Source organism: Littorina saxatilis, linkage group LG2 (assembly GCF_037325665.1).
Source record: "Littorina saxatilis isolate snail1 linkage group LG2, US_GU_Lsax_2.0, whole genome shotgun sequence".
Lineage (NCBI taxonomy): Eukaryota > Metazoa > Mollusca > Gastropoda > Littorinimorpha > Littorinidae > Littorina > Littorina saxatilis.
In genome coordinates, this window is record NC_090246.1 from 3,891,432 (window position 1) to 3,904,880 (window position 13,449).

At 44.2% G+C, this 13,449-nt stretch overlaps 1 protein-coding gene across 2 annotated transcripts in view; it reads right to left on the reverse strand.

Moving 5' to 3' along the window:
- Positions 1-4,603: 4,603 nt before the first annotated feature.
- The window catches only part of LOC138958035 (ras-related protein Rab-5C-like), a 31,577-nt gene continuing 22,731 nt past the window's right edge, over positions 4,604-13,449 (reverse strand). For both annotated transcript variants that reach the window (XM_070329072.1, XM_070329073.1), the window contains exons 5-6: positions 6,905-6,998; positions 4,604-6,323 (exon numbers count right to left, since the gene is read on the reverse strand). In XM_070329072.1, coding sequence (XP_070185173.1) covers positions 6,220-6,323; positions 6,905-6,998 — 198 coding nt within the window. In that variant the 3' untranslated portion in view covers positions 4,604-6,219. The remainder of the gene's footprint in view (positions 6,324-6,904; positions 6,999-13,449) is intronic.

Sequence of the window (13,449 nt, forward strand, 5' to 3'; positions counted from 1 at the left end):
TTTTATATTTTTCATTTTTTTCTCTCTTAACAAATTTGAAACATTTTGATTGACAGATCTAAGTTTCCCATCCTGTGGTTTTTCTTCTTCTTTTCTTTGAACTTTATCTTTCAACGTACATTGTTCTCTCTGTCTCTGTCTGTCTGTCTGCCTGCCTGCCTGACTGTCTGTCTTGTCAGTCTTACTGTCTGTTCAGTCGTCAGTCCATCCGTCCGTCCGTCTGTCCGTCTCTCTCTGTCTCTGTCTCTCGGGTGATTTTACGACTGAGGTGCCATATTAATTCAGACCCCCCGCGTGTTAGGGGGAAGAATTTACCCGATACTCCCCAGCATTTCGTAAGAGGCGACTAACGGATTCTGTTTCTCCTTTTACCCTTGTTAAGTGTTTCTTGTTAGAATATAGTCAATGTTTGTAAAGAATTTAGTCAAGCAGTAGGCCCTATGTAAGAAATGTTAAGTCCTTTGTACTGGAATCTTGCATTCTCCCAGTAAGGTCATATATTGTACAACTAGAATGAATACCCGCTTCGCCGGGTAGCCGGCTTCGCCGGGAAGAAGTCGAGCCGAATACCCGGCTGCGCCGGGGACCCGGCTTTGCACCGCACGAAGAAAGGGAGATAAACGCGCAAAACACTGGAGAAGAGTAAAAATAGTATAACGGGAATATGGATTGATCATTGTCGACAGTGACCTTCTAAAAATAGAAACGGGAATATGGATTGACGCCACACGAAGGAAGGGAGATAAACGCTGAAAACACTGGAGAAGATAAGGAAGAGTTACTGGGAATGGATCCAGAGAAAAACCAAAATCGGTTCAGCGCTGCGCGCTGAGAGCACGTGTTGAAATATCTCATCGATGAGGTTGTGTCCGGGGTGTAGCTGAATACGGTCTCCAAATTTGAAAAAGATCCACCGAGAACTTTGGCCGTGCATTGCGGACACACACACACACACACACACACACACACACACACACACACACAGACAGACACAGACACAAGTCGTATATATATATAGATATACTAGATGAATACCCGCTTCGCCGGGTACGGCTTCGCCGGGAAGAAGTCGAGCCGAATACTCGGCTGCGCCGGGGACCCGGCTTTGCCAGGTGTACGCCGGCTTTGCCGGCGCACCGCACGAAGGAAGAGAGATAAACGCGCAAAACACTGGAGAAGAGTCTAAAAATAGTATAAAGGGAATATGGATTGAGCGTTGTCGACAGTGACCTTCTAAAAATAGAAACGGCTTTGCCGGCGCACCGCCCGAAGGAAGGGAGATAAACGCGCAAAACACTGGAGAAGAGTCTAAAAATAGTATAACGGGAATATGGATTGAGCGTTGTCGACAGTGACCTTCTAAAAATAGAAACGGGAATATGGATTGACGCCACACGAAGGAAGGGAGATAAACGCTGAAAACACTGGAGAAGATAAGGAAGAGTTACTGGGAATGGATCCAAAGAAAAACCAAAATCGGTTGAAATATCTCATCGAGCAGGTTGTGTCCGGGGTGTACCTGAATATGGCCACCAAATTTGAAACAGATCCATCGAGAACCTTGGGCGTGCATCGCGGACACACACACACACACACAGACAGACACAAGTCGTATCATATATATATATATATAGATGTTGCAAGCCCCTGGAGCAATTTTTTGATTTGTGCTTTTGTGAACAAGAAACAATTAACAAGTGATTCTTTCCCATACCCCCCCCCCCCCCCCCCTTTCCCCGTCGCGATATAACCTTGAACGGTTGAAAACGACGTTAAACACCAAATAAAGAAAGAAAGAATATTAATTCAGGTCAGGTCAGCCAGGAGGATTGTCTACAATCTGGTGTTTGTAAAAGCTAGGTGCAAAGCGGTTTGCGTGCGTGCGTGCGTGCGCGTGCGTGTTTGGAAACCCCTTATTTTCTTTTTCTTTTTAACTTTTTTTCTGTTGATCTTTCCTTTTTATCGTTCACTTGCTTTCTTCTGCTTCTTTTCCCCCCTCTGTTTTCTTTACCTTGGTGGAGGGGGTCGAAGTAAAGGGATCGTTCACTTGCTTTCTTCTGCTTCTTCCCCCCCCCCCCCCCCCTCTGTTTTCTTTACTTTGGTGGAGGGGGACGAAGTAAAGGGATCGTTCACTTGCTTTCTTCTGCTTCTTTTCCCCCCTCTGTTTTCTTTACCTTGGTGGAGGGGGTCGAAGTAAAGGGAGCGTTCATGTATTTCTCTTTTTCACTTTCTTTCCCTCCCCGGGGGTAAGGTTGATCGAAGAGCTTTCTTGGTAATGCTTTGGCAATACTGTTTACACGAAGATGGCACGTGGTGGACTATTTTGCTTGCTTTAGTGGCCTGCTTTGCTTTGTTTTACCTGGGGGAAGCCGTTCCATAGGTCAAGCAAACTAATACCCGCGTCAGTTCACTCACTTTTGGATGAAATTGAAACCGTTTTAGTTCTCATCTAGGGCATTAAAACAAATTCTGTCTTGACATCTTAATCGAAAAACTGTCGGTCGGGAGTTGCTTGTTGGGCGTTGGGCAACTGCACATTGTATAATAACGTGTCACCGAATGTCTGGTTGATTGGCAGAGGTCAAGCTCTCTGATCACTGTAGTGATAGATATCAAGGGATTATGCAAGGGGTTATGCAAGCGGACACAAATAACCGATCACACATCCACACACACCCACATACACACTCGCACACACACATCTAAGACTGGTAGCAGAAACACCAGCAAGGGATAATGACATGCATGGGTTTTTTTGTTTTTTTTTTTGGGGGGGGGGGGGGGGCGGGGCAGGGCGGGGCAGGGCAGGCGAACGAGGGAGGGAGGGGAGTGAACGAGGTGGGGGGGGGGGGGGGGGCACTCGCGCCATCAACAATTCACACAGAGTACACAATTATTACCTTAGCTTAAAGTTTATTTTTCAAATAAATGTGTACAGTGACAAACCAAATACAAAACAATATTTCACATGAATTATGCAAACTATAAAAATTATGTATAAAACTTGCAGTATGGGGTTTACAGAACCATCTCTTTGGTTTAAGTATTTATGTGTATTTTGGTAGAAAACAGGTAAAGTATAAATTTTCAAAAAAAGCTAACAAAATTGCTTCAAGAAAAATATGACATTTCTGTATGAGGCATGTAATCAAATAAAGATTTTCTTTGAAACAAAACAAAACAAAAGAAGCGGTGCTTGCTCAATTGCTTGACCTAATTGTTCAAACTCTATCAAAGACTTCTGTGCATACTTCCTGAGAATGAGAATTTAGGAGTACACACTCAGTAAAACAAAAGGTGGGAAAGAGGTCATAGCCATCGATTTCAAATTCCATGAACAAATGTTTACGAGTAAAAAAGTCTTCATGCACATTTCTTTCCACTGGCTTTAACAATCCATACAAACATATAGTCACTTTAAAAAGATTCAATCTTTGAATGAACAGAAGATTGAATGACCTGTAAACAAAATAAAAAATAATAACAAAGAAACAGATAAAACTAGAGCAAGTATAATATTTAGAATAATAACCCCAACAAAAGCGGAGTGAAGCTGACTATGCTCTCAGCGTATAGTGTGGGGAACCCAAATGGGCAAACAAGCTCACACATCACCAGAATTTCTGGAACGCTGAAGATGAATAATAATAATAATAATAATTTCTAGCAGAATTTACTGTATGCATTTAAACCAGAAAAAAAGTAGCAAATACAGCCCCGTCCCTCTCCCCCCCCCCCCCCCCCCAAAAAAAAAAGGGGTGCAATAAAATTCAGTGACAATGCCACAGTGGAATGTTTGGCGGGCAGCATAACCAAAAGGTGGGAAGACATTACCACCCATATCTAAATGAACTGTTCCTGTTCCGTTATCTCCTTCATATTGGCAAAGGTTCCTCGATTTGAAAGAATTTGTTGTCTTTTGCCTACTGCTGATGCCGAACACCATCCCCATATCTGTCCATCAACTGCTCCCTTCCCCCCCCCCCTCCCTTCACCTCACCATTCCTTTCCCCCACCTCCCATACCCACACACTTTCCCCCACCTCCCATACCCACACACTTTCCCCCACCTCCCATACCCACACACTTTCCCCCACCTCCCATACCCACACACTTTCCCCCACCTCCCATACCCACACACTTTCCCCCACCTCCCATACCCACACACTTTCCCCCACCTCCCATATCCACACACTTTCCCCCACCTCCCATACCCACACACTTTCCCCAAAGACCATGGAAAGAAAGTTTAAGTCCTTCTTTACCATTGTCAAACACAGTATCCCCAGCTGGTTAATTTAATCAACATGACCAACAGTAAAGATTGTGCAGTTATGGTCACTTCTTTTTCTAGTGAGAGGTGTGTAAAATCAGGAGGGACGAGGGGGGAGGGGGAGGGAGAGAGATAACAGCAACACAAAATCATTTTGCAGAGGAAGTGATGGTTCCCATTGGTGACTCAGACAAATGTGCTCATACATTTCAAGGTCACCGGCACAGGTCAAATGAAACTTAAACGAAGCGAGACAGTGAAGTACGCCCAACGAGACACAAGGTCTTCATTGCCACAATCAACCTTTGGGGACTAGCATGCACACATGCAAAAAATTCATCTTTCTTTATTTCTTTGATATAAGGCTTTTAAGAGTATTCTATGTGATAAAGTGGTTAAAAAAACAAACATACAATTTATTTCTATCGAAAGTGTAGCACTTGGTTTTTACAGACCATTTCTGCTTAGTTATGAGTATTCTCTTGTCTCCATTAGGAATGTGTATTCATTTTGGAGAGAAATTAGCAGTACAATATATCAAAGATTATGTAATGCTTACACAATAAAATACTGCAATGTGATTACACCTAAATGTACAGACAAATCTGTCAAAATCTCTCTTTCATGAAATGTTCATAAAAGATTGGTGTGCAAAATATACACAAGAACAATCATATAGTTCTACTTTGATCTCTTTAAACTTAAAGATTAAATCATCAAACTCAATCAGTAGCTGATCACTGAAACAGTTTACCACCAACAGTTTACCACCATTACAAAATGACAGTGCATTGTCAAAAAGTTCTTCTTTTTCAAAAGTCACCAACAAGTTTCCCCTGTTTTGAATAGGGGCAATAGATTTCAATTTTACATCTGCAAAAACGTTTGAAAATCGCAGATGACAATCATAATTCCTTCTACTTTGACAACATGTACTTAACTTTATTAACTTTGCTCAAAACTGTCTTTCCTCCATTTCAAAAGAGGAGTGACCATGTAGTTCTTTTCACCATACCAGACACTCAATTTAGACGTGTAGCACCTCAGTCAGACAGAAACAAACAAATCCACTGTTTCCCAAATCAACTCACATCACTCCGCAAAGTACCTTTGCCTTTTGGAAGACAGACATGCGTGGATGACACAATTCAACTTCAACCATACATCTCATTTTCGTAGCAAAATAAACTGATTCAATAAATTGTTCAAAATAAAATTGTAAGCAAAATGGGCAAACTATTGTAACTGCAAAATGAATGTGTGTGTGTGTGGTGTGTGTGTGTGTGTGTGTGTGTGTGTGTGTGTGTGTGTGTGTGTGTGTAAGCGCACACATATGTTTAACTATAAGCCTGCTTTGTCTTTGTGTTACAGCCAGCGTCTGAATGCATGCATGCATGCACACACACGCGAGTGCATGTGTTACTATTGGTGCATATGCTTGTGTTACATGTCACGTGTACAGTAAGGGCGCTGGATGACAACTAATGGCAAAACTATGAGTATAACACCAGAACAATCTGTTCTGTTGTAAAAATAATCAAAACAGCAGCATAACCTCTTTTTATATCACAATTTACCCTTTTTTTCATAATCAACGGACAAAAAGTTTGTCACAGATGAAATGCTCGTCTTGTCTTGGAAGTTGGCACAATTCTCATAGCTGTAGAGCAATGATCTTCTTCTCCAATTGCAACGATCTTTGGAATGTTTTTCATAAAGCAATGTTCTTTGATTCAAATGATAAAGTCTTGTATTCAAAGATGACTGCAAGCTCCGTCTTTGTGGCAGGTCCTGTCCTCTGATAAAGCCAAAGACAACCCATCTTCTTGCGCAACAGTTCGTGGAATGTTTACAAGGGGTAGGACATACACAAGTATACCCCTGTCGACCAATAGATTACGTGTCCGAGCACACAAGCACACTTTGTCCTGTCTTGTTCACACAGCTCAGCACTTGCACCCACTCCTGCTTTCCTCTTCCTCGCCGTTCAATCTGACCCCTTCCCGGCCCGAACCCTGGCCCTCTTCCGCACGTCGGACAAGCTTGTGTGCTGCAGGAAAAAGAATACACAGCGTCAAGGTCAGTTGAGATGAACAGAGCAAGGGGTACAACTGCAGTACCATTCACTGCAAGAAAAGCACGTAGTTACCACTCAAACAGCCAGTCAGAGCAAATAAATCACAAGGAAGGGGAAAAACTTCTTTTGTCACAAGGTTAAATCGATTAAAACAAAAATAAGCCTACTTATAATTTTAATTTAAAAAACAATATGGTCTTTTGTGCCTGTTTGGTACAAAAGAGCAAGACTATGAAACACTGACCAATTCCAGACTCTATCATGAACGTTACAAATTACATGGAACAAGTTGTAGTCACCAGCTGCATCGTATGAGAAAGCAAGCATACACATATGCATGCATGACACCCCCCCCCCCCCCCCCCCACACACACACAAACATCTTTCTGAATAGACTCATAAAAGGAGAACACAAACTAGGACTTACTGAACATGATAAAACGAAAGTAGACAGATTTACAAATGACACTATGACTGGATGCACAATCAAGGAAGTGCTGCACTGTTTCAGTTTCTGTAATCAAAAATAGATAGAAAGCTGGACTTTCATTTACCTATTGTCATAAACACTTCGTTGACTGCCATGCCTGTCTTGGCTGACACTTCAGCAAATATTAATCCGTTGTCTTCTGCGAACGCTCTGGCTTCCTGAAAAAGAAAAAGTGAATCAGTATCAAGATACATGAATGTATGCAATTGTTTTTCATTTCTTTGGTCTCTGTAATATTATGGTGTTTGGTGTTTATATTCGGAGGCTATCGTAGGGTCACACTCTCAGCCACATCAGTATAACATCAGACGAATGTCTATCACTAAGTTTATTCATTAAAGTATAGAGCACAAGATATAAGCAGCATACAGTAACAGAGCTGAGCACAGAGTGAAACTCATTAGCATAAGGATGCTGTGCTGGGAGAAGCTTAGGGTGCACAATGTACTCTTATTCTAACTGATGATACCAGACCGTGGGAAGAGGTCTGAGATATAACAGTGAGGAGAGGCTGGGTGGTGGCACAGTTGCTAGTACTACATCCCCTCTCTTTTGGAAAGCAAGTATAACACACTGTACAAATCTCGAACATAGTGTCACTTCTTACTAAGTAACATAGGATAACCTACAACCACAAAAGATATTATATTATCAACACCAAGGGTGATAGGAACTGTTCTTAGACTGTTTTCACAAGAGTCGTGGTTGCAGTGGCTGAGGACACAGAAACGCTACTAGCAAGTGTCTTGGAAACTGTTGGTGCTGGTTGGCACTGTTCTGCATTATATCAGTGTCACAGATTAGATCATAGAATACTTTCTTGAAACCACGAGATATGTAGTCGTTAATTGAAAGTAATGTCTGGAGGAGTCACACAGTACTTTGACTTTGTTCAGTCAGTTCTTTGATTTTTTTCTTTCTTACCAGTTTGTTTCAACTACGGTTAGAAAATTACATTGAGGTTAAAGATTGACTATACACATACTACTTTCTACACATAAAAAAACCAAGGACTACTAGAAAAAAACATAAACATACACATTGACAACACTTCACATGTGTCAGTGTGTGAGGATTGTATTGTTGTGTGATTATAAATGTATGTATGTAAAACACATTGTGTATGTGTGTTTCTCCTCTTCTTCAGGAAAACTTGCTGTCTTCATGCATGCTCTTCTTTCTTCTTTCTTGCAAGTACTTCTGTTAGCTACATTGTTTGAATGAGTCGCTGTGGTTGTTGTGTGTGTCTGTTGGATCGTCGAAGGGTTGTTGGAACTGTCGACTCGGTGTTGTCACTGCGTTGGGGTGTGTTGTTCACAGGTTGTGGAGTGTCTTGGCGAGGCGGTCTGAGACTGGCATCTTGTTGTTGGTCTGCCCAGGTGAGACGTTTCTGCATGGTGGGCAGGTCTCGCAGCTGTCTTCTGTTGCGGCGGTAGATGCCACCATTGGGTGTCCGGATGGTGTATGATCTTGGTTCAGGCCTCTTGTTGACGACAGTTGCTGGTATCCATGTGCCGTTGTTTTCTTGCATCTGAACCTTCTGGCCTGTGTGAAGTGGAGGAAGGTCTCGGGCTGAACGATCGTGGTATTTCTTTTGATTCTGTTGGCGGACTTGAAGATTCCTGCGCGCTTTCCTGTTGTATGGAGTGGATTTGGCCAGGTGTGGGAGATTGGACTGGAGATTGCGGGAGTAGAGGAGTTGAGCAGGAGAAGGGAGCGAACTGTCAATGGGGGTGGTGCGGAGACAAAGCAGTGCCAGGTCTGGGTCAGAGTTGCTCTGCTTTGCTTTGAGCAATGTCTTCTTGACTGTCTGCACCATGCGTTCGGCAAATCCATTGGACTGGGGGTATCTTGGGGAACTGGTGACATGTTGGAATCCCCATTCTGCTGAGAATGTTGTGAACTCGTTAGAGTCATATTGTGGTCCGTTGTCTGATATGACCTTTGTAGGTATTCCGTGTTCGCTAAACAGCTGTTTCAGTGCTGTGATGACTGAAGTGCTTGTTGGCTGAGCGGGTAAGCGTCTGATGAAAGGCATCTTGGAGAAGTAGTCTGAGACTAAGATGTATTCCTTTCCGTCAAAATGAAATAGGTCTGTGCCGACGTTTTGCCAAGGTCTGGTTGGAACGTCGTGGGGGAGGAGAGTTTCTGACTGCTGGCTGTTTAGGTTGCTTTGGCAGACGTTGCATCTCTTCACCCAGTCATCGATGTGTGTATTGATTCCACGGGCCAGTAGACGCAAGTCTTGGCGCGAAGCTTGCATTTTTCACTTCCTTGATGACCAGCATGAATGTTCTGCAGTATGTATGCTTGCATCGCTGCCGGTATGATGATTCGATCTCCTTTGAGCACCAAATCATCCTCCACACTTAGTTCATCTTTGCATGACCAGTAGTCTCGCAGTCGTTTGGGCAGAAGTTTTGCGTTATCTGGCCACCCATCGATGATGGTGTCTCTCAATGCTGCAAGGTCAGGGTCGGCATCTGTTTTCTGCCGTAGCTCCTGAAGCCTGTCAGATGAAAACTGGACTGCGTAGATGGACTGCTCCAGGCTGATTGATTTACCGGGTGTCGGGTTAAGTCTGGAGAGACTGTCAGCAAGGATCATCTCTTTTCCGGGGCGATATTGAATGGTGACGTCATAGTGTTGTAACTGTAACATCATTCGCTGCAAGCGAGGTGGAGTACTAGCTAGGCTTTTCTTCTGCACCTGTTCCAGGGGTTTGTGGTCACTTTCGACCACAAAGTGTTTTCCATAGATGTACGTATGGAATCGCGTGCATCCAAAGACGACAGCAAGAAGTTCACGTTCAATGTTCGCATAGCGTTGTTCGGTGTCGGTCAGGGCCTTGCTGGCGAACGCTATGGGTTTGCCGTCTTGTAATAGGGCTGCTCCAACGCCGATTTTCGATGCGTCGACCTGTATGGTAGTCTTCTTGGATACGTCGAAGAAGGAGAGGGCTGTGTCTTTGCAGATTGATGCTTTGAGGTCGTCGAATACTTTCTGCAACGAGCTGTTCCACTCAAAGTTGACTCCTTTCTTGGTCAATGCACGGAGGGGTGCTGTCTTGCCGGACAGTTTGGGGATGAAAGGAGACATGAACTGTACTATACCAAGGAAGCGCTGAACATCAGTGACGGACTTTGGGGCTGGCAAGGCCTGGATCTCTGAGCATTTGTCTGGATCAGGATGGACTCCTTCTAGGTCATAGATCATCCCAAAGAATTTGATTTGAGATGTCTTGATGTGGCATTTGTCGCTGTTGAAGACGAGTCCACATTTTCTTGCCACGTCCATCAGATGGTGAAGGTTCCTGTCGTGGTCCTCTTCATCCTTGCCATGAACAATGACGTCATCGGTGATTCCGATGGTACCAGGACACTGGCTGAGAATGCGGTCCATGGCTTGCTGGAACGCATCTTGGCTCACGTTGAGGCCAAAGGGAAGACGATTGAAGCGGAATCGGCCAACAGGGCTGTTGAAGGTGGTGAGCATGGAGGATTCTTCATCAAGTTTGATGGCCCAATATCCGTGTTTGGCGTCGAGTTTGCTGAAAACCTTGGAGCCACTGAGGCGATTGGTGATCTCCTCGATTGTAGGGGTCTTGTGGTGAGTCCTCTTGATGCACTGATTCAGTGCTCTGGGATCCAGGCACACACGCAGACCGCCACTAGCCTTCCTGCTGAAAGCTAGTGCGTTAACCCAGTCTGTGGGCTCCATGACGGGGGTGATTACGCCAATGTTTTCCATCTTCTTCAGCTCCGATTTGATTTCATCTAGAAGCTGGATGGGATACTTGCGTGGAGGCTGCACCACTGCTTGGGCTCCCTCCTTGAGCGTGATGTGTAGCTCACCTTCAAAGTTGCCTATACCCTCAAATCTGTCAGGGTATGTACGCTCCAGGTCACTGGCGTTCTTGACTGGCTTCAGTGCTGGTGCTGCTGCTGTTTGAATGGCGCAGTGAACGGTGACCAGCTTCAGCTGTCTGCTGCTGGGTAGTCCCAGGATGGCTGGACCGTTGCTGTCTGTGACAAAAAATTCTGCGTCATGCCATTCTGTTTTCTTGAATTTGCATTGGATCGTGATGACTCCAAATTGCTTGATGAGTGTCCCGTTGTACGCTTGTAGTACGGTGCGACGTAGTTCTGTGGCGCCTGCTGCCGGGAAACCCTCATGGTTGAGCTGCTCGGGAAACATTCGCCGATAGATGCGGAGTGGGAGTATGTTTCCCTGTGCTCCCGTGTCCACCTTTACTCTAAGGGATGCTGGCATTGAATACTTGATGTCCAGGCTGGCGTATAGCTCATCCCGGTTGTCGCCGTTATTTGTCTCTATGCTAGAGAAATCCAGGCAGGCGAAGTCGTCACTAGGGTCATCATCGCTGATGTCTTGCACTGCGTTGATGCGTTTCCTGCCGCCTTGCTGTTGGCCAGGTCTACCGCGTCGCCGCCCTCGGGGTTTGTGTTGTTTAAGACTCTGTGCAGCATGTCCAGGTCTGTCTGTGCTACCGCTGGTGCTCGAGCGGCATACCTTCTGCCAGTGGTTGGGCCTGAGGCATTTTGAGCACTTAGTGCCGTAGGCTGGGCATTGTCGAGGTGGGTGTTTTCCACCGCAGTTGCCGCATGCTCTGCTGTCCTTTGCTCTGACGGCGTCTATGGTCGAGCCTGTAGCTGTCAATTCCTGCATTTGACGCATATGGTTCGCTGTAGCCTCGTGTGACTTTGCTAGTTCTAGGGCTGTAGCGAGGGTCAGGGTGCTGTCCCGAGAGAGGAGTTCACGCTGGACAGTGGAAATAGATGTCCCAGCGATAAGTTGCTCTAAAACTCTCTCATCTTCTGCGGCTTTGTCAGTATACTTGCATTTGATGGCCTTTGTTCTGCATCTTGTGCAAAAATCTTCTACCGACTCCCCTGTCCGTTGCGTCAGTCGCTGCATTTCTAGCCGATGAATGCGGAAATTTTGTGGTGGTTGGAGTAGCTGCAGTCTGTCCCAGATGTTTTTGGGGTCTTCGAGCTGTTCGACAGTGAGGTTCCATGTGTTGAGTAGACGTAAACCTTCACTGCCAAGCCACAACATGATGTAGTTGTGTTGCAGTTTTTTCTCAGTGTTTTTCACTTTAAACCACATGTCGCAGAGCTGCTTAAAATCTTGGAGTGATTGTGCCTTGTCATCTGATGACCAGTCCATCTTTGGGCGTGGCAATGGTGCATCAGCCATGTTGGTTGTGTGTGCGTGGTAAAATTGAGAAAGATACCACTTACCGGATTGTGCGGAGTGACAGTTATGGAGTCAATGATGTATCCGTGTACAACACTAGCATTACTGTCTGTCAGAGACACAGTCACTGGTGGTCAGGATAGTGTCCAGGATAATTATTCAGTAATCCAGTTGAAGACAGGGAATGACACAGTTACTAATGGTTAGTCACTGTTCCAGACTCACATAGATCACAATCACAGTCACAAAGTTCCAGGTAGTACAGTTCCGATGATCAGAAGCTGTCAGTGTCACACACACAAAAACTGGCACAGAAAACACAAGTTGTAAGATGTTCACACTGGGGCACCAGAGCTGCCACCATGTAAATTGTAATGGTATGGTGTTTGGTGTTTGTATTCGGAGGCTATCGTAGGGTCACACTCTCAGCCACATCAGTATAACATCAGACGAATGTCTATCACTAAGTTTATTCATTAAAGTATAGAGCATAAGATATAAGCAGCATACAGTAACAGAGCTGAGCACAGAGTGAAACTCATTAGCATAAGGATGCTGTGCTGGAAGAAGTTTAGGGTGCACAATGTACTCTTATTCCAACTGATGATACCAGACCGTGGGAAGAGGTCTGAGAGATAACAGTCAGGAGAGGCTGGGTGGTGGCACAGTTGATAGTACTACAGTCTCGTTTTGTTTTCTTTTTGTTTTAAAAAGTAATATTATGCATTAGAATACAGTAATTGCCCATGGCATTTAATAAACTGGTATGACTGGTATCATAGCAAAATCCCACAAAACTGTATCATTTTTATCACAGCAGCCAGTCTAACGAAGAAGAACACGTAATAACATGGTGACAAGTCTATTTTGTAAAGGGAAAACATTTCAAAAGCAAATTGCCAGTTCAGGCATGGGAATTGAAAATTGTAAAAAAGGCTGAAAATTTTTAACTGAAGACGCGAAGTGTTAAGTCGACGGCGCGAAGCGCCCAGCCTTACTAGGGGGGTCCGGGGGCATGTCCCCCCGGAAATTTGTTTCTCCAAAGAACCCAAATGGTGCAATCTGGTGTCATCTGAGCTCCAAGTTTGCCATTAAATTCTGTTTTTAGAATCAGAGTTTTTAGTACCAATTTTTGATTTTTTGAAGAAAAAAAATATATACATGTATTATATGGTTGAAATTTGTTAAAAAATTGATCTGTTGAGACAAACAGGAAAATGTAACTTGTAACACAATCTGGTTTACTTTCAAACATAAAAGTTACAAAGGCTCACCAATAAGAATTGCCTACTTAAGTTACTTTCCCATGATCTCTTACAATGAGTTTTAAAAAAAAGTATAAAAAAAAGAAGAAGAAAATAAGGCTCAACGCATAGATTTTTCTTCGATTTG